The sequence below is a fragment of the Neospora caninum genome, chromosome II, assembly GCF_000208865.1.
Source record: "Neospora caninum Liverpool complete genome, chromosome II".
Classification (NCBI taxonomy): Eukaryota; Apicomplexa; class Conoidasida; order Eucoccidiorida; family Sarcocystidae; genus Neospora; species Neospora caninum.
The window spans coordinates 2,056,998-2,079,299 of NC_018387.1; the positions used below are offsets into that span (position 1 = coordinate 2,056,998).

The 22,302-nt window shown below is 55.5% G+C and overlaps 2 protein-coding genes and 1 non-coding gene across 3 annotated transcripts; 1 reads left to right on the plus strand and 2 right to left on the minus strand.

Annotated features, from left to right (window-relative positions):
- Positions 1–635: 635 nt before the first annotated feature.
- Positions 636–3,930, minus strand: NCLIV_006840 (hypothetical protein; the record flags this gene model as incomplete). Its single annotated transcript, XM_003880195.1, has 6 exons — positions 636–729; positions 939–1,317; positions 1,765–1,843; positions 2,581–2,735; positions 3,114–3,471; positions 3,607–3,930. 6 exons carry the CDS (start codon positions 3,928–3,930, stop codon positions 636–638), a joined length of 1,389 nt encoding a protein of 462 aa, XP_003880244.1.
- Positions 3,931–5,074: 1,144 nt separating this feature from the next.
- NCLIV_t030004 lies at positions 5,075–5,146 on the plus strand. The gene has a single exon. It is a non-coding gene; the product is annotated as a tRNA-Ala (tRNA).
- A 1,845-nt stretch (positions 5,147–6,991) lies between these two features.
- On the minus strand, positions 6,992–18,427 carry NCLIV_006850 (uncharacterized protein; the record flags this gene model as incomplete). Its single annotated transcript, XM_003880196.1, has 10 exons — positions 6,992–7,180; positions 7,773–7,881; positions 8,185–8,282; positions 8,780–8,842; positions 9,154–9,234; positions 9,748–9,800; positions 10,176–10,356; positions 10,931–11,218; positions 11,895–18,076; positions 18,415–18,427. 10 exons carry the CDS (start codon positions 18,425–18,427, stop codon positions 6,992–6,994), a joined length of 7,257 nt encoding a protein of 2,418 aa, XP_003880245.1.
- Positions 18,428–22,302: the final 3,875 nt, after the last annotated feature.

The window sequence follows — 22,302 nt, forward strand, 5'->3', positions numbered from 1 at the left end:
AGGAACCGAAAACGGCGAAACACAAAATGTGCCTCGTTCGGACGGGAGACGTCACTGCTACAGACACGGAGCACCTCTCATGCAGGCGTAGCACAAACCCAATCTTCCTGTGGTTTGCCGTTTCTCGTCAGTTTCTGAGAAAAACAAAACGAGGCGGCGCTCGAGTCCTCCCTTCTCTTTGCGTAGCTCTTTCGTGGCCTGTGCCATGAGCCGGGAAAGCGGCAGAAATTTCACCAGCGGTGCGTCACGAAAGGCCAGAAAACGGCACACACGATCCTCACCCCTCTGCCATCTGCAGAGGCGCGCTCGGGCCTCCCTTTTACTCCCAAGTCTCCCCGAGTACACTGAGAGAGTCTTGGCTACTTGCAGGCTTGGGAGTGCACCAGGTGGTCGGACCGTCCTCGTAGTCGGTCCGAGAACCAGGACGCCGACTTTACCGTCTCGTTTTTCTTCTAGGAGGTATCCGCGGTTTCCGTTCCTTTTCGCTCGCTCGCAGCGTCTCTTGCGCTGGCGAAGGCCGATCCACCTTCCACACCAGCTGGTCCCGTGTGGCTCCACTTTGACCTGCTCTTTGAAAATTCATTCGGGCGCGCGGGCACGCCAACCGAGTTTCTTTCGTACGCTCAAAGGACGAATTAGCGGAAAAGGCGATACATGCCGCCAGCTGCTGACCCGTCGAGGCCGTTCCGCCCAGCGCCGCCGGAGGGGCCGCTCGCTCCCTGTCCGTCGCTGCACACACAGTGAGACGGAAAAGAGGAAGCCAGGCTTTTGAGGAGAGACAGCTTTCCTCGCTGCGGTCTCCGGCCACGTTTCTGCGGATAGTGGCACGGTCGCAGCGCGTTAAACCCCGGCGAGGCTCCACTGGGCCTTCTCTGCTTCTGCGTCGTCACCCGGAGCGTCTTTCTCTCTTTTCCTCTGCGCGGCGCCTCCCTACTCACCCGCTGTCACCGAAAGAGCCGAGAACTTCGCCTTCATCGCCTCCACTCCCTTCCCCACCAGGCACGCCTACGTCTCCTGCAGCCCAGTCAGAGGCGCCTGGCTGGCGAGGCTCGGTGGAACTGGAATAACTGGACGGAGCTGAAGAAGGCGAATCAAGAATAATGATCTCGCCCTGCAAGCGGCTGACAACCACCGAGGTCGAATAGCGATCTACGCCGTCCGCGCCAGTCCACCGCCGAGTCTGAAGTTTCCCGGTGACGAATACGCGGCGGCCAGTGCTGGAGACAAGTGGAAAAGCCGACAAGACGACACAAGGCAACCCACTCGGACACTTCCGTAGGAAATGATGTGGAGACAGAAGAAGTGAGCGAGAGAACGCTCCAGCGAAAAAGACCACCACGCAGGCGGCTCCTCTAGAACCGCGCCGATACGCGTATACATGCAGATTCGCAAAGAGCCGGGACAAGACTTTATGGAAGCGCACATGCATACTCATGTGCTCTGGAGACTCCAAGTTCACGAGGAGCACCTCAAATAACACATGGATATATATATATATATATGCATATATATGTATATATATGATTTTAAGAGATACACACAGGGGGACAGGTGCCATGTATCAGCCTGGCGGCAAAGAGGGTACGTACGGTACGAACCCGTTTACACGGCACAAGAGAGAAGGTACACCTCGAAGCCGAATTCGACTTTTTTTCCGGCAGCCAGAAAACACTTGGAGCCTGACTACCCAGTACAGATCTGCAAGAGTGTGTCGGGGAGTAGTTGTTTTCTGCCGGGCACAGAGAGTGAGTCGCAGAGTCCTACTGAAGATATTTATCCACCAGGTCGACGAGGGCCTCGTCGTAGACGACAACACGGTGCCATTCGGTGCGAGAGTGAGCGTCTCCGGTGGCCTGCGCGATTTCAGCGAAAGACAGGAAACGCCGCAAGACTGTCCTGGCAGCGCCCGTACACCTCTCGCCTGCGGGTCTGCTTCTTCCACGACTCGCGGGTCTCCGTGGCGCAGAGTGAGCGAGCATGCACCACTCCATCCCTCTCAGCCACTCGACAGTGTCTGCCCAGCTGCAGAAAGCCGAGCTAGCACGGCGGTGTATGTTCTGAGCCGGCGGGAGCTAACGGAGCATCCGCGGATGTTGTGCGCGCGAGTGCGCTTCCGGCTTCGCACCCTTTCCGTGCTCGGTGTTCGAGGGAGAAGAGACAAAAATGGGGCCAATGCCCCGCCGCGACAGAATGTGCCCTTGGGTCTACCGGGTGAATGAGCATCTGTCCGTGTCCGCCGTCGGGCAACTTGTACGATTCGCAGTGTTGCTGCAGCCGCGCGTATCCTTCCGCATCCCCAGCCCCGTCACGTGACTCGCTATATACGTCGCGCCACGTGGAGTCGTCGCTCCAAATCACAGACGTGTCTCACTAGATGTGCTGCAGAAAAGAAGCGGCAAGCGACGTCAATCCCCTCTGCTGGTTTGAGAGCAATGGACGACGTTTGGCGCCTGCCACTGCCACGAATATCAGCGGGAAGCGCACCTCCGGCAGTTTCACGGCCTGTGCGCCTGCGGCCCGCGAGCTGCGAGGACCGGGACTGGAGCCAGCAGCCTTCCTCGCGGCTCGAGCAAGGACCACGACTGCGCCTCGTTCATGCTCACCTTGTCGATCCAATTCACCGACGTGGCCATCGAAAACCACGCAAACGTGTCGCCGTTCGACATTCGGCGAATCTCCGGCATGGCACCTAGACGCCCCAGAAGCGTCACGCGGTTCACAGACATCTCCGCATGCTGCAGACGCAAGCGAGGCGAAACACACAGAACAGCGCATGACAATCGGGAGAGAAGACTCGGGGGAAACTCCCCGTCCAGGAGCAAAAGGCCGGAAAGCCGAGAGACACAGAGAAGGCACACACGCTCGCACGCGAGAGGCACGCAAACATGTATATACAAACATACATATATATGCATATATATGTATGTACAATCGCACATGTAAACGCGGAGAAAAACAGTTCGGTCGTGACCCGGAAGTCAAAAGGTGGATGGGGCTCGCAACATTGACGTGAGAGTTGGTCCAGCTGACGAGTGTTCCGGCTTCGATTAACGCGGGGAAGAGCGGTCGCCGAGCAGAGCGCCCGCGTCGTGGTTCACTTACCCGCAAGGAACCTCCTCTTCTGCTGCGGGCGGGAGAGCTGGAGGCGCCTGGCGAGAACGTATCATCGTGTAGGGCGCTCAAGCGAGAAGTCGTTGGGATGTGCTTTTGCGCCGTATGGAGGGAAGGCAGCGAAGAGTTCCGGGACGACGCGAGACAGCTCGCCAGCTGCGCGTGATCAGAGTCGCCGCTCGTCTCCACTGAGGCGTTTTGAGACACGGAACGCGACACGACAGACTTGTGAAGTGGCGAAGAAAACAGGGTGGAGCTTTTCTTCGAAACGCGGGAGTGGAAAAGACACGAATTCCCCAGACTGCCGCACGAAGGCCCGCCGATGGCTGTTCTTCCACGACCAGGGGAGAACGGCGTGGACTGTGCATGTGGCGTCTTTGCGACTGGAGGCGCTACGAAGCCGAGGCGCGTGCACGCCCCCGGCCCAAAGTGGTTTTCTCCGTCGGTGAGAGACGAGGGAACTGTGGACGCAGGCCGAAACCGGCAGAAGCGCACCGCCGTGGGCGAGCTGGGACGGAGCACGAACAACATGCTGGGCGACTCCAGGACGTGGCTCCAAGTCGCAGACCCGACGCTCACAGCAGAGCAGCCTTCGGGGCATAGGGGAGGGAAACAGAGACAGCACACGAGGAGGGCGGCGACGAGAGGAAGACGCGGACGCGAACGGTCCGGTGAGCAGAGGGAGGCGGAAAACAGCTGAGCCGACCGTGGGAAGAAAAGCGAATCGCTTCCTGCCTCGCGTTCAAGACTTGGCAATGGCCTGCAAGCCCTGTCATCCCACGCAGCGAGGCCTCCAGGCGCTCGCGTCTGCGGTGCCATAGAGACGACGGAGGTGATCTAAGGAACACTGGACGGCCTAGACAGGGGAGGAAAGAAGGCGGGCGAGGGTTTCAGGGGGACCAAGAAGATAGGTGCGAACGAGAAAGAAACGGTGAAGAAGAAAAAGCGGGGAGGGGGGACCGGGGGAAACGAGAGAGAACCTACAGGACCATGGTGTCGCTGCTCGCTTGGCCGAGTGCAATTTTTTCGGCGGGAGACCACAGGAGCAGAAGCCGGAGAAAAATACGGGTATCAGCTGCCCTTATCCGTCAGCGTATCTTCTGTTGATGAAGAAAGAGATCGGTGTGCAATCCACGCATGTGTCGACGCTGTGCGCCTCAAAACCTCACACTCCGTCGATTCGCGTTGTCTCCATTGCTGAGATGTGAGGAGAGACAAGGAGAGACTTGAGAGCGGAAAAGGAGCTGGAAAAAAGGGGGGAAACAGAAGTCGTTCAGCCGCACACACAAACGTGTCGGATGTTTCCGGTGCGTTTTTGCGAAGGAAGAATTCAGATAGACTAGCATTCAGCGCTGGAGGGCCGGCGCGAAAGAGACGGGAATTCAGGCGAGCGGAAAGCGAGGAGACAGAGACAGACGGGGTGGCCCCAGCCCACTTGAGACCGCAAACCTGGAAAGAAAACCCCATGAGTTTCGTTTCTGCACTTCCTTTTCACTTGCCATAGAGTTGAAACTCAGTCAAAAATGGAAGACGTGCCACAGCATCAAAAAACCGCCCTTCTTCCACTGTCCTCCGATCGTGCGGCTCGCCGTGGGTCCCATCACGCGGCCCCACGTCCTGTCTTACACGAGCAGCCGCGGAAGCGTGGAAGTTCCTGTCCTCATCAGTTTTAAAAAGCATAGTTGCGGTACAGAACCTAGAACTGCATTCCAGGCTTTTCCTAAGCAATTCTGCCCTGAAAGAGGGAATACAGACGCGAAAGTCCGCCTTGTTGCGTCAGCCGTTTCCGGAAAACTGGTTTCGATGGAAATTCCCGGATGAAAAAGAGAAACACATCACTCTTCGCAGTGTGCTTGTCATTTAAAGGCGGTTGCTCAATGTCGGCTACGCACGGAAATGTGCAAGAGGACTCTGGGAGGCAGGAATGATTCTCGGACGCCGCCCTGAGGGACAGCAGAGTTAAGGGCTGATGGTGTAGGGGTATCACGTTCGCTTCGCATGCGAAAGGTCTCGGGTTCAATTCCCGATCAGTCCAAGGAGGAGTTTTTGATTTGCCGCTTGCTGTCACTCGTATATATATTGCAACTCTGTTCCGTCCTGTGTCTCTAAAAGTATTCTCACAGAAATTGCCGCGAATCCTTAGCTATGTGCTTCGTATGTAATTGGGATAAATCTGCTAATACTCTGCGGCGAGCCCCTGCGTTTTTCTGACGCTGCCTCTTGCAGTTTTTCCGGCAGCAAGCTAAACCACGTGGGGGGGGGGGGGGGGCTGGAGGATCCTCCTGATGTGGTCAGTTTTATCGATACGTTTGCGTCTAAAGAGGAACAGGACTTGTCAGTTCAGGTCGTCTTTCGGAGGGGCTCTTCCTTCCTCTCTCGAAATACGGGGTTCCGAGTAGTTCTCGAATTCGCTTTGCAATTCTGCTTCTTCCACGATGGACGGCTACCGCCCTCTCTCCCTCGCAGGTTTTACGCATGAACATGTTTTTCCTGGGCCGCTCGAAAGTTGCGATGCTGCCTGTAGGCAACATCGCTACCACCAAAGTCTATTTTTACCTTGCTGTAGCGCAAAAGACGTCGCTGTCCATGTTGAGAGTGCGCGCCGCTTTTCGCATTGTCGCGTACCTCATCAGTGTGTGAACGATAATACAGTGGGAGGGCCGTTGGCCATCTCACTGATGCAACCGTCTACAGGACATAATTTTCACGGAATATCTTTTTGCTTGCCCACCTCACGGGTCCAGTTGGAAGACTCCGTAGAATCACTTGAGACGCTGCATATGTAAGTGTGCGTGGTTGCGCCTTCCTTCCATGAGCACGACACATCGCTTCATCTGATACTTCTAACACGAGAATTTCCAACCTAGGTCGTTTTCTGCAGAGTGTCACAAAAGGTGCATTTCTGATTTCTCTTTCCGCAGGGGGGGTCACAGTCGCAGTCAGCCTTGCATTAGCGGAGGGCTTACAGTTCTGACTGCAGATCTACACAGCCGCTGGTGCCGGTTGCACTGCCTCGTTCACTGGCCAAAAGCCGTTCTCATATGATGCAGAGTTTTGAAAAAAGATATTATCAGGAGGCAGTTTCTAGTTGACGTTGGGCTGTCCACAAATCATCCTTCGAGCCAAAACGTAGGAAAGAGCATGAAAGGAATTTCTTCGACTTGGCCGCCGGAACGGGGCCTATCCGGCTTCTCTACTCGTGTGTCTTAGCAGATCTGCCACATAAGGGAAGAGCTTTCTCTGTTGTACCCAGCACCAAAGCCAAAGGAAATACCTCTTTCGCTGAAAAAGGACACAAGAAATGCACCGTCAAACCTCAGAGGCTTGGCCTGTTCCAGCGGCACCGGCCAACGCCTTGCTTTTCACCCAAAACGGAGCCGAAGAGAGGCGGACTCTTGAAAAACTCCACCGCATAGCTACTTTTGACAATGACGGAAGGAAAGAGCGCACAACTCCGCTTCGCCTTATACCCAAAAATATCGTTTTCCCGTTCAGGTCTGTCGGTGAGCCGCCGGTTGCGGTGCTCCGAGTATGGGGAGAGCCAGCACAATTTCCCGTGTAAGTTAACGGATGGCCCCTCACATACAGAGATGCAGCGAATTCCGCAGACGTCGCCTTCCCACTTTCGGTCAGATGACTGACATCATCAGACAGGCTCTCGTTCCTTTCATATCCAAATTTGTATTCGAAGAGGCCTCTAGACCAGATATTTCGAGACACTTTAGGCAGGCACACTACTTTTTGCAAAGAGTAGAGCTGGCGACAACCTGTTTGTTTTGCCCCTCGTCGCCGGTTCCTTCCGGTTCAGTTCCAAATGGGAGAGAGAGCGGATAACAGGAAATGCCATTTCTGCTCCCTTTTTGTCTCCCAAAACGATTGTTTAATCCGTTTCTGGCGTCTTTTTATGCAAGCCTTGCACTTGTTTCAACGTGTCCGCGTCAGGCTGTTGTAGGACCTCAAGAGTCCCTATCTCGTCTATGCCCATGATAAACACGTTGTCTGACGGTTTCGACTCAGGCGGTCTCCAATATTGGAGCATGCACAGCTTGTAGTTCCCTGGCTGGGGGACCTAAAAAGCATGACAGAGACAGCGCTCCGTTTAACAATTGGTAGGCACAGAGGAGCGTCGTTCTGCACTGCCCCTGTCCAAACTTTGAATAGCAACACCGCGCGAAAAACGACACACGTCTAAACACAACATATCGCGTGCCGGGACCGGTTCAGGTCTGTGACGCCTCGCAAAACGACGCGAAAAGCGGCCTGCGCTCCTCATCCATGAGACGGTATCATCGAACTAGCGAGAAAGAACGTGTTAGCGGTTTGCTGTCCGACTAAGGAGACGACAGACAGGTCGGGCAGTATCTAAGGGAAAACGGTCGAACACCTGCGTAAAAAGCAAAAATTAGTATATAAACGTATATACAAATATAAATATAGGCATAAGTGTGCTTGCCGAAATCGTCACCGCTGAACACTATGCACGACTTTGACAGACTAGTGGGCGATAGTGTCTTGATGTGTCAACTCCGTTGTCAGAGATGTGACTGGAACATTCGTCGAAGAACACGCAAAAAGGCATTTGAGCTCTGGATCTCTGTTAGCTTCCGCATGCGCTGGTCAGTCGCATTCTACCCTGCGGGAAGAACCGACACGCGGCGTACCTGAATATTCTCAAACAGAACGCCTTGTTCCAAGACATGGGGGGGTGGCTGCTGGGCGATGGCCTGGGTATCCTTCAGAGCAGCCTCAACCATCTCGGAAGTTTCCGGGCTGCAGAAGAGGATGGCGGGAAACAACAGAGACGAAAGAGTCCCGTAGCGATTATCGGCGCTGGAGTAACAGGGAGTCTGAGACGCTTCCAGCACTTTCAGGTATGAACTGAGCAAATGCAATAGGTTGTACTGCCCCTGTCCATATACCACATTCTCAGCTTCCTGAGTAGAAAGAAGAACGTCTGCCCAACGTCCTGCACTTCATGATGTCCAAGTCGGCCAACGGCGCAAGAGTTTTGCCAGCAAGTCGCGAGCCAGAACTCGAGTGTGTGAGGCATTTGCTTTCCGAATTTTTAGTCACCTGCACTTGGTCTTCTCGTGGACGGGGAGAAGTCGCAAGCAGGCGTGCAAGTTGCTTCCTTGAACGAGGAGAGGCTGGGGCAGAGGATGCTCCGGCGGCTGGAAACAAGCAGAAAACGACGCAGTTTCCCCGTGAAAAAGGCAGGATATCCCGTCGCAAAAAGGCGTTTGCGTCGAGACTGAAACGATGCCAAACACACGCACTGAAACGCTCTTTCTCTCCTGGATGCGGACATGAACTCGGGTAAAGGATGGCACGTTCTCAGCAGGCAGCTTGTCGCCCGCGCATTCCACCTTAGAAATCTAGACATATTTCCAAACTGTCTAGTTGCGAGCACGCAAAAAAGTTAAATAACCGGGGAAGCCTGGACAATGGGGAGATCTCCGTGCAGTACGCGCCCAGAAAAGCGACAGACGACGCGCCACGAGTCCCAGGCGGGAGCCTATTGAGAGAAAAAACCGTCATGGATGCGCAGAGATGGACTTTTGCGGAGGCAAACGGAAGCGTGAAGCGTTGGGAGCATGCGGAACAGCACAAATCAGGAACGGCAGCCGCAGGTGCGAGGGCCTCCCACAGGGAAGCTTCCACGACATACCGAGGAAAACATCTGGTAGTGCTTGCCGCGCGTCGGCGCCGCCATTGCACATCTGGTGAATCCCTGCAGGGAGACCAGACATGTTAAAAAGCGAGAAGCCATGCAGCTACACTTGCCTTTACCACTGCAATACACAGGATGTGGACGCCAAGCAAGCCAAATGGCCCAGATAGCAGTCTGTTTCACGGATGCCTCTCGAGCTCGAACGTTTGCATAGAGAGCTGTCTTAGACCCTATGCACCGTACAGTAGTCCAGATCTGCACGGGGGACAAGCTCCCGGGCGGCCGGGAACAGATCAAATACGCTGTAGTCTCGCCTTCAGGCAAAAGAGGACTTCACGCTCCCATGGGAGCGACGTGTGCATCCGACTCACCGGTGCACACGTCGCAGTGAGTGGATCGGCGAACGGCTCGCACCGCCGGAAACCCCCGCCGCCGGCCACAGCTTCGTATTTCTGCAAAACAAACAAATGAAGACGTGCGTGAAGGAATCCTGTGTCTGGACACAGGTCGTGGAGTGGCAAGGCGCTCTTTGTGTGGGGTTATTGCCCCAAACTACGCAGCCTGTTTACGAACCGGAAGGCGAGCGTTCACAAACCATAAGGAGACCAAAGGCGCCGTGGCGCAGGCGCCCGAAGGGGAAAACGTCAAGGGAAAGGCAAACGGAGATAGTGGTGGGGAGAACGAGAAACGAAAGAGGAAGCGAGCAAAAACTACTACTCAGTTGCTAGCATGATCAGCGCCATCCTACTGGGAGAGATACTCGCTGAGACAAGACTGTTGCTGGTTCTTTCTGGGGAGCATAAATTACGAGTTGGACTACTACCCTCTGACAGCCGATATCGAGTTTGCTAATTGGGCAACCGCTCTGGAGTGTGAGAGGCTAGGAACACACCCGGTTCTATGACTATTCCTTAGTGGTGAATTGTACGGAAACAAACAAGACAGCGAGAAAAAACGCGACTTACGAAGCACTGAGAGGGGTTCACGGGTTTGTTGTCGCAGGCAGCCGGATTGCAATCTGCGGGCAAATGGAAGTCACATTGTGACAACAGTCTTTCTTCTCGGGGTTCGACTTTCGCCATCACACGGGGGAGGCGTACAGCGGTTCCACATAGGCGGATCCTTTCTTGTGCAGCTTCTTCATGGCAAACAGAAGTTTCTACGCCCATTTCCACATATGTATATATGAACGTGAGCATGTCGAATTTATGTCTCTGGGCACCTGTTTTTCTGCCCCAACGCAGCCCCTCTTTTCCATTCGGAACAAGCGGTCGTTGAACCCTATGCAGAAACCCCCGCAGACAATCTCAGACGTCGTCTTGAAACAGTTGAACGTATGCACGCCGCTTCGCAGAAACGAGAGGAGAAGGGATGTGGTCTCTTGCTGCCTTACCTGTGGGGCAGTCCATGACCATTCCGTTGGTGGTTTTGCCCAGCACGTTGCTTTCGTCCGCGGGTGCCATCAGGGCTGACGGCAGCTCCTCCGGACGGATGACTTTGTGGTCTGTCTCGTGCAGGAACCGTTTTATGACGAAGCGGCCGTGGAGATACATGCGCTTCAGAGCACGCTTGACCTGGCGGAGAACAGCACATAGAAACAACTTGAAGGCACAGCTTAGTTCCGCCCCCACTCGAAGCGAAAGCGACACCAAGGCTGTCTCATTGGCCTTCCTGCCTCCTATACATCCAAACAAAGAGACCCTCGGGCGGATCTGACTGGAGGCGCCAGCCCAGGTCAGCGCCCGACATGACTCGAATTTGAAGTGTTGTTCTCAGTCTCATCCTTTTGCGTCTGCCAAGTGGATACGCCTCCATCGTACCCCGTGCTAATCCGCTGTCCCACCAAAGTGAATATCATGACATTCGCGACCTGGAACGCAGGGTTCGTTCTGCATGAGGCTATCAGTTGCGGCGCGTCTGAAGGTTCCATGCGCACAACATCTCCTTGCCCTCTTTCGCAGCTAGCGCGACTGCGTTCCCCCATTCTGTTCCAACTGCTCCTGCATGTACAGGCATGTGAGAAACGAGCTAGCAGCTTCAAGTGTGACTGTATTCTCAGAGCAACGCCCATTCAACGCCTGCCAGCGCGAGTCTCGCCTGCTTGTGTTCTCAGCGAAGCCGTGTTTTTTCGTTCTTCGTCTCGCCTACCCCCTTCATTTTCGTGTAGATCCTCGAAACAACTGCCTGCATGAGATCCTGGAGGTGCTTGAGCAAATTGAGATGCCCAACTTGCTTTCGCTTCAAAAACATTTCTCTCAGCTTCAGTGCGTTCTGGATTTGTAAGTGATGGGTCAATTTTCCCGCCATTTCCGTCGCCTCCTCCAGTTGCCGGTGCTGAGTTATATCTTGGACGTGCATGTGTGAATGCGCCGTCACGGTCGCGCGTCCTCGAGGTCCACCCTGTCCGAGATGGTGTTTCTGCAACAGCTCGTCGGCCTAAAGACAACACGGACACAGCGACAAACATCGGCCTCAATTCACAGGTATACGCCGTACGTGTGCGCAGTTTTCTCGGCAAACACGTAGGCTACGGGTGAGGGTGGGCTTAGGGGACCAGACTTCCGGGAAGCCGACGCCTGTTCATACATACATACATACGTAGACGTACGCGTGGTGTCGTATATACAGAGTCACGGATGAGGAGAGAGACAGGGACGGGAACGTACAGATCGTGCATAGGTAAACAGTGCTGGCAGGCCTCCAGAGAGAAGATTGGACATTTTCACAAGAACGAAGGACAGTTGAAGCTGAAGCAACATGAATATCTATCCGCATACGAGTGCATTTGTAAATATGTGTAAACGAGTACACGTGAGTAGACGACTGGATTGCGAGATTTCGGATTTTTGGATGGCATCGGGACGCAAAGGGCGAAAACAAGAGTGAGACACGACAGAAAGCACGAAACGAATGAAGCGAAGAAGCCAGGAAGGTGACGAGGGGAGGAGGAGCACCGGCACGAGAGGAAATGACGAGGAGGTAATGATGCAGAGAACGGGACGCTGGAAGAGAGTGAGAGACGGAAGGCAGACCGAAAGATGCACGGGGAAAAAGACACAAAAGGGAAAAGGGTTGTAGAGACAAACAGGAACTGGGTTCCCAGCTGTCTCACATGTCGACGTTTCTCTTCAGCTTCTCGATGTTGCCTGAGAGCAACATCCAGTTTACGGTGTTCCTCCTGCTTCTTTGCCTTTTTCCCTTGCGGCTCCTCAGTCTGAGGGTGACCCTCCACTCCTCCCTTTTCTGTTCCTTCCTTCCTCTGCTCAGAGTGAGAACGCAGTGACTCCCCTTCGTTTCCCTGTCCCAGCCCAGCGTGAAAAGAAGCGGTTGCCCCTCCAGTCTCCTGGCCCTGTTCAGGAGCTTTTAATAATTTTCCAGTGTTTTCATTCTCGTGATCAGTGTGAGACGAGGCGGACTCTCCTCCAATCTCATATTCCTGATCACCACGCGACTGTTCCGGTTCCTCGTTTCCAGCTGCCTGGCCGTGGCGAACATGCACTGACGCGCCTCCGGCTTCGTCGTCCTTCCCACTAGGAGCGTGTTCGTCCTCTCCATCCTGGAGTCCTTCCGCACCGTCGAGCGCATGCACTGACGCGCCTCCGGGTTCGTGGTCGTTTCTACCAGAAGCATGTTCGTGCTCTCCGTCATGCTGTCCTTCCGCACCGCCGTGCGCATGCACAGACGCCTCTCCCGCCTCGTGATCCTTTTCACCAGACGCGTGTTCGTGCTCTCCGTCATGCTGTCCTTCCGCACCGTCGTGCGCATGCACAGACGCCTCTCCCGCCTCGTGCTCCTTTTCACCAGACGCGTGTTCGTGCCCTCCTTCATGCTGTCCCTCCGCACCGTCGTGCGCATGCACAGACGCCTCTCCCGCCTCGTGATCCTTTTCACCAGAAGCGTGTTCGTGCTCTCCGTCATGCTGTCCTTCCGCACCGTCGTGCGCATGCACAGACGCCTCTCCCGCCTCGTGCTCCTTTTCACCAGAAGCGTGTTCGTGCTCTCCGTCATGCTGTCCTTCCGCACCGTCGTGCGCATGCACAGACGCCTCTCCCGCCTCGTGCTCCTTTTCACCAGACGCGTGTTCGTGCTCTCCGTCATGCTGTCCTTCCGCACCGTCGTGCGCATGCACAGACGCCTCTCCCGCCTCGTGATCCTTTTCACCAGAAGTGTGTTCGTGCTCTCCTTCACGCTGTCCTTCCGCACCGTCGTGCGCATGCACAGACGCCTCTCCCGCCTCGTGCTCCTTTTCACCAGAAGCGTGTTCGTGCCCTCCTTCATGCTGTCCCTCCGCACCGTCGTGCGCATGCACAGACGCCTCTCCCGCCTCGTGCTCCTTTTCACCAGACGCGTGTTCGTGCTCTCCGTCATGCTGTCCTTCCGCACCGTCGTGCGCATGCACAGACGCCTCTCCCGCCTCGTGATCCTTTTCACCAGACGCGTGTTCGTGCTCTCCGTCATGCTGTCCTTCCGCACCGTCGTGCGCATGCACAGACGCCTCTCCCGCCTCGTGATCCTTTTCACCAGAAGCGTGTTCGTGCCCTCCTTCATGCTGTCCTTCCGCACCGTCGTGCGCATGCACAGACGCCTCTCCCGCCTCGTGCTCCTTTTCACCAGACGCGTGTTCGTGCCCTCCTTCATGCTGTCCCTCCGCACCGTCGTGCGCATGCACAGACGCCTCTCCCGCCTCGTGATCCTTTTCACCAGAAGCGTGTTCGTGCTCTCCGTCATGCTGTCCTTCCGCACCGTCGTGCGCATGCACAGACGCCTCTCCCGCCTCGTGCTCCTTTTCACCAGAAGCGTGTTCGTGCTCTCCGTCATGCTGTCCTTCCGCACCGTCGTGCGCATGCACAGACGCCTCTCCCGCCTCGTGCTCCTTTTCACCAGACGCGTGTTCGTGCTCTCCGTCATGCTGTCCTTCCGCACCGTCGTGCGCATGCACAGACGCCTCTCCCGCCTCGTGATCCTTTTCACCAGAAGTGTGTTCGTGCTCTCCTTCACGCTGTCCTTCCGCACCGTCGTGCGCATGCACAGACGCCTCTCCCGCCTCGTGCTCCTTTTCACCAGAAGCGTGTTCGTGCTCTCCGTCATGCTGTCCTTCCGCACCGTCGTGCGCATGCACAGACGCCTCTCCCGCCTCGTGCTCCTTTTCACCAGACGCGTGTTCGTGCTCTCCGTCATGCTGTCCTTCCGCACCGTCGTGCGCATGCACAGACGCCTCTCCCGCCTCGTGATCCTTTTCACCAGAAGTGTGTTCGTGCTCTCCTTCACGCTGTCCTTCCGCACCGTCGTGCGCATGCACAGACGCCTCTCCCGCCTCGTGCTCCTTTTCACCAGAAGCGTGTTCGTGCCCTCCTTCATGCTGTCCCTCCGCACCGTCGTGCGCATGCACAGACGCCTCTCCCGCCTCGTGCTCCTTTTCACCAGACGCGTGTTCGTGCTCTCCTTCCCGATGTCCTTCTGCGGCGTCGTGCGCATGCACTGACGCGTTTCCGGTCTCTGCTTGGTGTTCCTCGCCACCGTGGTGAGCGTCAGGCGATTCGCTGCGTGTGTCGTGTTCATGAATTGGTGGAGTGTGTCCCCCAGTTGCGTCGCTAGGTCGGGCCTCAACAGGGTGAGGGTGCGAATATTCCTCTTCGATCTCGGGCTCCTGGCCGCTGGCAATGTCTGCATCCCCAGTGTGGTCCCTTCCTGTATCTCCCTGATTCGCCGGGGCTGATTCGCCTCCGTTATTCTGAGCGATATCGTCGTGATGAGCAGTTGGAGTCGCGTCACTCCCCCTTGGCTCTCCATCGTTACCTCCCGATGGTTCGCCGCCGTTATTCTGAGCGATATCGTCATGATGGGCAGTTGGAGTCGCGTCACTCCCCCTTGGCTCTCCATCGTTACCTCCCGATGGTTCGCCGCCGTTATTCTGAGCGTCATCGTCGTGATGAGCAGTTGGAGTCGCGTCACTCCCCCTTGGCTCTCCATCGTTACCTCCCGATGGTTCGCCGCCGTTATTCTGAGCGATATCGTCATGATGGGCAGTTGGAGTCGCGTCACTCCCCCTTGGCTCTCCATCGTTACCTCCCGATGGTTCGCCGCCGTTATTCTGAGCGATATCGTCATGATGGGCAGTTGGAGTCGCGTCACTCCCCCTTGGCTCTCCTTCGTTACCTCCCGATGGTTCGCCGCCGTTATTCAGAGCGATATCGTCATGATGGGCAGTTGGAGTCGCGTCACTCCCCCTTGGCCCTCCTTCGTTACCTCCCGATGGTTCGCCGCCGTTATTCTGAGCGATATCGTCATGATGGGCAGTTGGAGTCGCGTCACTCCCCCTTGGCCCTCCTTCGTTACCTCCCGATGGTTCGCCGCCGTTATTCTGAGCGTCATCGTCGTGATGAGCAGTTGGAGTCGCGTCACTCCCCCTTGGCTCTCCTTCGTTACCTCCCGATGGTTCGCCGCCGTTATTCTGAGCGATATCGTCATGATGGGCAGTTGGAGTCGCGTCACTCCCCCTTGGCCCTCCTTCGTTACCTCCCGATGGTTCGCCGCCGTTATTCTGAGCGTCATCGTCGTGATGAGCAGTTGGAGTCGCGTCACTCCCCCTTGGCTCTCCTTCGTTACCTCCCGATGGTTCGCCGCCGTTATTCAGAGCGATATCGTCATGATGGGCAGTTGGAGTCGCATCATTCCCCCCTGTCTCTCCTTCGTTACCTGTCCATGCTGCGCCTCCATTTATCTCAGCGTTATCACCATGACTCGCAGTTGGAGTCGCATCATTCCCCCCTGTCTCTCCTTCGTTACCTGTCCATGATGCGCCTCCATTTATCTCGGCGTTATCACCATGACTCGCAGTTGGAGTCGCATCATTCCCCCCTGTCTCTCCTTCGTTACCTGTCCATGATGCGCCTCCATTGATCTCGGCGTTATCACCATGACTCGCAGTTGGAGTCGCATCATTCCCCCCTGTCTCTCCTTCGTTACCTGTCCATGATGCGCCTCCATTGATCTCGGCGTTATCACCATGACTCGCAGTTGGAGTCGCATCATTCCCCCCTGTCTCTCCTTCGTTACCTGTCCATGATGCGCCTCCATTGATCTCGGCGTTATCACCATGACTCGCAGTTGGAGTCGCTTCAATCTCGCCCGTCTCGCCAGGATGACCTAGCGCTGAATCGGCTCCTGTGTCATGTGCATGTTCATGGTGACGGGTGGCTGGCCTGGCTTCAATCTCGCCCGTCTCGCCAGGATGACCTAGCGCTGAATCGGCTCCTGTGTCATGTGCATGTTCATGGTGACGGGTGGCTGGCCTGGCTTCAATCTCGCCCGTCTCGCCAGGATGACCTAGCGCTGAATCGGCTCCTGTGTCATGTGCATGTTCATGGTGACGGGTGGCTGGCCTGGCTTCAATCTCGCCCGTCTCGCCAGGATGACCTAGCGCTGAATCGGCTCCTGTGTCATGTGCATGTTCATGGTGACGGGTGGCTGGCCTGGCTTCAATCTCGCCCGTCTCGCCAGGATGACCTAGCGCTGAATCGGCTCCTGTGTCATGTGCATGTTCATGGTGACGGGTGGCTGGCCTGGCTTCAATCTCGCCCGTCTCGCCAGGATGACCTAGCGCTGAATCGGCTCCTGTGTCATGTGCATGTTCATGGTGACGGGTGGCTGGCCTGGCTTCAATCTCGCCCGTCTCGCCAGGATGACCTAGCGCTGAATCGGCTCCTGTGTCATGTGCATGCTCATGGTGACGGGTGGCTGGCCTGGCTTCAATCTCGCCCGTCTCGCCATGGTGCACATGCTCCGATTTATCTCCTGCGTCTGGTGTCTCTCCGTGGTAATCGGCACCTGACCTTGCTTCGTCCCCTCCCGTCTCGCCGTGGTGAGAGTGCGTTGACTCTTCTGCGGTCACGTGTTCTCGATCACCAAGAGAGGATCCTGATTCCTCTTCGTTTTCGTTTCCCTCCTCAGTGTGAGAAGAGGATGATGCCGTTATGCTGTCCGGCTCGTGGGCAGAGTCATGGTGTTCGGATTTCCCTCCCCCTTCCTTGGTCTGGTCTTCATTTTTAGAGTCATCGTCCTTTGACCCCCCTTCCTTCTCCTCCTTCTTCCTGCGCCTGTTGTGATAGGGATGCACTGTGGCACGGTATGCTTTAATTTCAGGTGAGTTTCCAGTAGTCACGTGCACTAGGTGGCTATGTGATTTGGCAGCACTCTTATGGTTATCACTTACTCCGGCTTTTCCACTCGACGACTTCTTCGACGAGTCCGCGTCCGACTTGTCTCCTGCATCTGACTTCGACTTCTCTCCTGCATCTGACTTCGACTTGTCTCCTGCATCTGACTTCGATTTGTCTCCTGCATCTGACTTCGACTTGTCTCCTGCATCTGACTTCGATTTGTCTCCTGCATCCGACTTCGATTTGTCTCCTGCATCCGACTTCGATTTGTCTCCTGCATCCGACTTCGAGTTCTCTCCCGCATCTGACGCCGACTCGCTCTCTGACTTCGACTCGCTCTCTGACTTCGACTTGTCTCCCGCATCTGACTTCGATTCGCTCCCTGCTTCTTCGCTGCTGCCTACTATAGCGTCGTCTGCTTCGGAAGAGCTTTCGGCTTCTTCCTTTCCTGCCTTCTCTGTGTTTTGCACGAACGCGACACCATGTTCGTGAACAGACTGCATGTCATCCAAACTTGAGTCTGTGTCCTGCAAGTCTTCGTCTTCTTCCTCGTCACTTCTTTCAGGTCTTTCCTCGCCTTGGAGAAAGACCGACTTCCCAACGGCTTCGTCAGGGATCATGTGTCCAGTCTCGCTACCCTCCGCCTCGCCTTCTACGTCGTCAGCGGCAGTACCCGAGTAGTCGTCCCGGTTCGTCTGCTCGCCGATGCTGAGAAAGGAAGCAGGCAGCTCATCCCTGACGCCGTCCTGTTCGTTCTGGGCATCTTCAGAGGGTCGACTCTGTCCCACGAACGCAGCGTGAACTTTGGCCACAAGCTGCCTCGCGAATTTCCTCGGGTTCAAGATTCTCGCAGGTGCAAGAGCGTCGCTGAAACCGTTCATCGAAGGCAGATCGGTTGCACTCGAATTCCTAGAAATGTCTATCAGGCTTTCGTCCACGCCCGCATCCGCTGTCCCTGGCGAAGGCACTTCTTCCTTCACACTGTCATCTAGAAGCGAGTCGTCGTTCACAGCTCGCTTTCGTGCTGGAACGGTAAACTTCCTCGTTCGGTCCGAACGGGATGAAGGGAGCGCGGATTGTGCGGTCTTAGATCCCCTCAACAGAGAATAGGGAGACGCCAGACTCGAAGAAGCGGCTGACGAAGTTGAGGCAAATGAATCGAGGTTCGACAGCCGAACGGACGCAGGAGACGTTCTCGAAGACCTAGAGGAACGTGAAGCGGAGACACCAGTCCCCAGCAAATCCGGAGAAATGTCCAGACTCTGGCGGTCAGCACCTGGCGGAAAATCACAGACGGCAGAAAATTCGATAGGCGAGAAAATGTTCAAATGGGTACACTAGGAAATCGCGCCATCGTGAGAAACAGGTGCACGCAACGAAAAGGAGCCTCCACTCACTTAGACAGCTGGTGGCAGGTAAAAAGACAGGAGACCTTAATGTCGCAAGATATTGAACTCCGACACTTTTACTTACCGTGACCGCCCATGAGCTTCTATGGGAGGCTGCAGACGAGGAAAGCACCGAAAAAGTCTGTATTTTCAAGGTCAGTACACGGCTTCTCAAAGCATCTATGCGGTGTGACGCGGAAATTATGTCATGAAAAGCATTTGCCTGCGACAGCGCGAAGCAGCCGGTGGCGCCTGTCTCTGCGCACGCATTCTGGCCAGAAAGTGCTGCGAACCCCCACGGCACGTTGCATCGGAAGAGATACAGAAGAACCATATTGGTGGTCCGCATGAACTGTCTGGATGCTTCCATTGGACGTGGGGTTCTTGCTTACCTGCACCAACGTCCCCGGTCTCTGGTTTGACTTGAGACTTTGCATTGTGCGGGCGCTTTTGGCTCAAAGGAAGGAGCAAGCCATCGACCAGGTGAGAACCGGCGAGACGCGGGGCGAAGGATGACGAGAGCAAGAGAGAGAAGAGAAACGCGGGCTTAGAGAAGACGAGGAGAAGGGGGAGAACGAGAGAACGTGCGCCCGAAGCTCTGACGCCGCCCCTCATTTTCTTCTTCTTTTCTATCGATAACGACGGGAGAGCCTCACGTCCAGCTTCTGGCTCGAAGCCATCGCCGAGGAAAAAGCTGGCGGAATGCGCACAGTCTACAACTTGAGAGGACGCGTGGGGACAAAAAAGTGGAACGAAAAAACAGAAACGATTCCCCTCTGGGTTATGATTGGGAAAAAGGACCCAACAAAGACCAGCTGCCGAGCAGCCTACGGCTCCTCACGTCTCCGGAAGCGTCAAGAGACACGGTGCACGGCAAACAATCGACGGACGTGAGGGCGAATGTGAGTCGGGATAAGCAGCAGAAACAGACGCCGAGAAAGAAGGTGTGGAGGAACTTGCTAGGTTCCGTGCAGAAAGAAGACGTCCCCTTCTTTTTTTGCCTGGGAAAGCGCGCTCACAGCAGAGCCGCTCGTCGCGACATAGTCTTTTCGACCCGAGGCCAGTGAGACCGATGAAGCCCACGTGCACTTCGCGTGCCCGATCGGCATTCGTTCCCAATTTCGCAAGGGACGTTTGTAGAGGATGAGAACCTTTGGCCGAGAGAAGCGCAAAACGGCGAATACGGGTTTTCTTTCCGCGAAGAGGACTGCCCAGACAGGACGGCGGCCGCCGCATCTGGCCCTAGCTCGCCGTGTCTTGCGGAACACGAGCACGCGGAAAACGTCACCCGTTCGCTGACAAAAGCAGCTCTTCCGGAGACTTTTTGGGCCCTAGAAGGCCGAGACAGATCTAGAGAGAACGCGTCTTCCCCGCGCTCTCTCGGAGCCCGTAGACCACCAAAAATCGGCACGCCGGCCTACTCAGGCGCCAATTGTCCAGGCGGGAAAAGTGGGGGAAAGACATAGCGGCGGCGACAGACGGACTGGATAAACAAGTAGAAACCGCGTGTACACCAGCCCCACCAAAGAAGCAAGAAGTGTCTCGAGGTCAAGGGTGACAACCAAAAGCGACGTTCGCTTTTTCCTAGTCGCTGTGTCCTTTGTCCGGGAGTCTCGGAGCCGGTCCGCAATGACAACGCGCGGGTCTGAGTAGCTACGCAGCGCCGAGGGTGGCCACGTAAAGCGCTCGAGTGAGCTGTCAAACCGGGGCTGGAAAGAAAAACGACGAAGCGCTTTGCGCAAGAAACGAGCAAGAAAAGAAAACCGATTGCGAGGCAAACATCCCAGTTCTTTTCCACAAAAAACCGAAAGGAAGAGTGTCATCTACGTCGCTGTCGGGGTCCGGGCAAGAGCGGTAGCCAAATCCCGTGGCAGCTTCCCTAGCAGCTGGTCTACACGCGCGTCGTGTCTTCTATCATCCCTTTGTTGCGCCCGGTGGAAAGCTAGTTGTACGCTCATCTCTCTGTGCACCTTTTATTCATCACTTGCCGATATCATCCAAGTGGAAATTTTTACTGGGTGCCAACCTTTTTTTGCAAGCAGAAATTCCCAAGCGAGCCTGAGTGTTTGACGCGGATAAGGAGCAACTTATGCGTCAGGGCTGGGGAAAATGGAAGACACAGAACAAATTTATATGGCGCCGTTGCAGCTCGCCGTCTTTTTCCCCACAGACAGGCGCTTTCACAATCCAACTGGTTGTCCGCCTAATATGCCCAAGACACGCGTAACTGTTCTCCAGGCACACATTTGGAAAAAAACGCACAAAGCCACTGCAGGCGATCAAACTGGAACGGAGCAGACAACGATGCTCTCCGTGAACGCAGCGTCTGTCGGCCAGCCGCGTCGCTCCGCAGGCAGCCATGGAAAATTTTGTTTGCCGAGCCAGATATCTTCGTTTGTGTGGGTCAAAGCGAGCGGAGAGTCTTTCATCTGGCCTCCCTCGGTTGGAAGTTCTGTTTTTCGAGTCGCTGAAATCTCTTCAGACAACACGGTAGACCGGATTTCTCGAACTGCGTAGTCCACCTTGCTGGTTGTTCCTCCCGGATCCCCCCCCCCCGGAGACCGAAACGAACAGAGACTTTTACACTGGTAGGTAGGGCAGTGAAAGGAAGCGTACGAGACATAGTGCTTTCTGTTTGTTCCGATTCTGAGACATGTACCAGGCTGTCAGACTCCTTCACACTCACGATACGGTTGCCAATAGCGAATCTGCAGGGCTGCTCCGGCGCCGCCGTGCCTGCACAACAGAGAAGTCGGTACTTAACCGCAGGCACGGTGAGTACGCAGGGGGAACACTTTGCGTTCTGATTCCTGGCGTGTGAGGTGTATGTTGTAGCACATGTGTTGTGGGCCGTGGCTGGCAACAAAGTCGTGTTTTCCAGACGGTCCCGACGAGGCTTTTGGGGCCACCACAACGCTGTGCGGTCTCCCAGGTGCGAAGCGACACTTGATCCGGTCTTCGATCTGGGAAAAGAGTTGCTTACCGTAATCGGAAATGCAACTTACTATGAAGCAGCCGTTGCAGATGTTTCTAGCAACACCAAACTGGTTTCTGCAGGTACAAATGAAACCCCTTTGCTTCAAGGATGTTTGACACCGAAATTGTCAGAGGAAAATGAGCCTGCATGTGCCTTTGTCCCGCCGAAAGTTTCCCTAGAGGAGACTGCAAACCCTTCTGTTGTCGGTCTACGAAGAGTGATGAAGTTACGAATGCACGCGGCGGCAGTCGCGACCTTCAATGAGCACACAGCGACAGCGCTCTTGCTGCCTGCTGCCACGTCTTGCAACGGTCCTGTATCCGACAGCCTCGCGGCGTCTGGCCGGAAGAAGCAAGTGGGCTTTAAGCTTTCTTCTTGCTCCTTTAGTCAACTTGAAGAAAAGAATTGATCTCGACACGCTCCGTCCTCCAAACGGGACCAGTGGGATTAGTGTGGTGGTCTGTCAAGCAACGGACTACGAACTTGCTACAGCACGTAGTACGTGCGCTACATAGAACTGTGCATCACTCCTGTACGACGGCAGAGGACTCCCAGTGCATTAGCCACGCTATTCTGCACGAGATTTAGCATGAACGTCTGCATCTCAGAGACATGAAGGCTGCTGTTCTGGCCACAGAAGCCGAAAAACACGCTGGCGAACGCCGCTGTTACGGTGTGCGTGTGAGGCGTGTTGCTACTGGCAGTATGCAGATTAACGCTTTTCTGTAGTCGCATATGAAAACGTGAATGTCATTTTGTGTGCCGGGAAATGCAAGAAATACACAAAAATGGAGATGGTCTGTGCACTACAGGCAGTTCCCCGGTGTGCTTCCGGCTGACGGTGTCGGCCATGCCGGTTGAATGTCGACGAAGGACGGAAAGGGTCATTCGTTCCTCCCATCAGGAAAGCTGGAGTCGAAAGGATCGTGAACATCGCGAAGGACTCCTCCTCTTTACGATAAAATGCGCCTTTCTGTCTAAATGGAAATGGTCCGC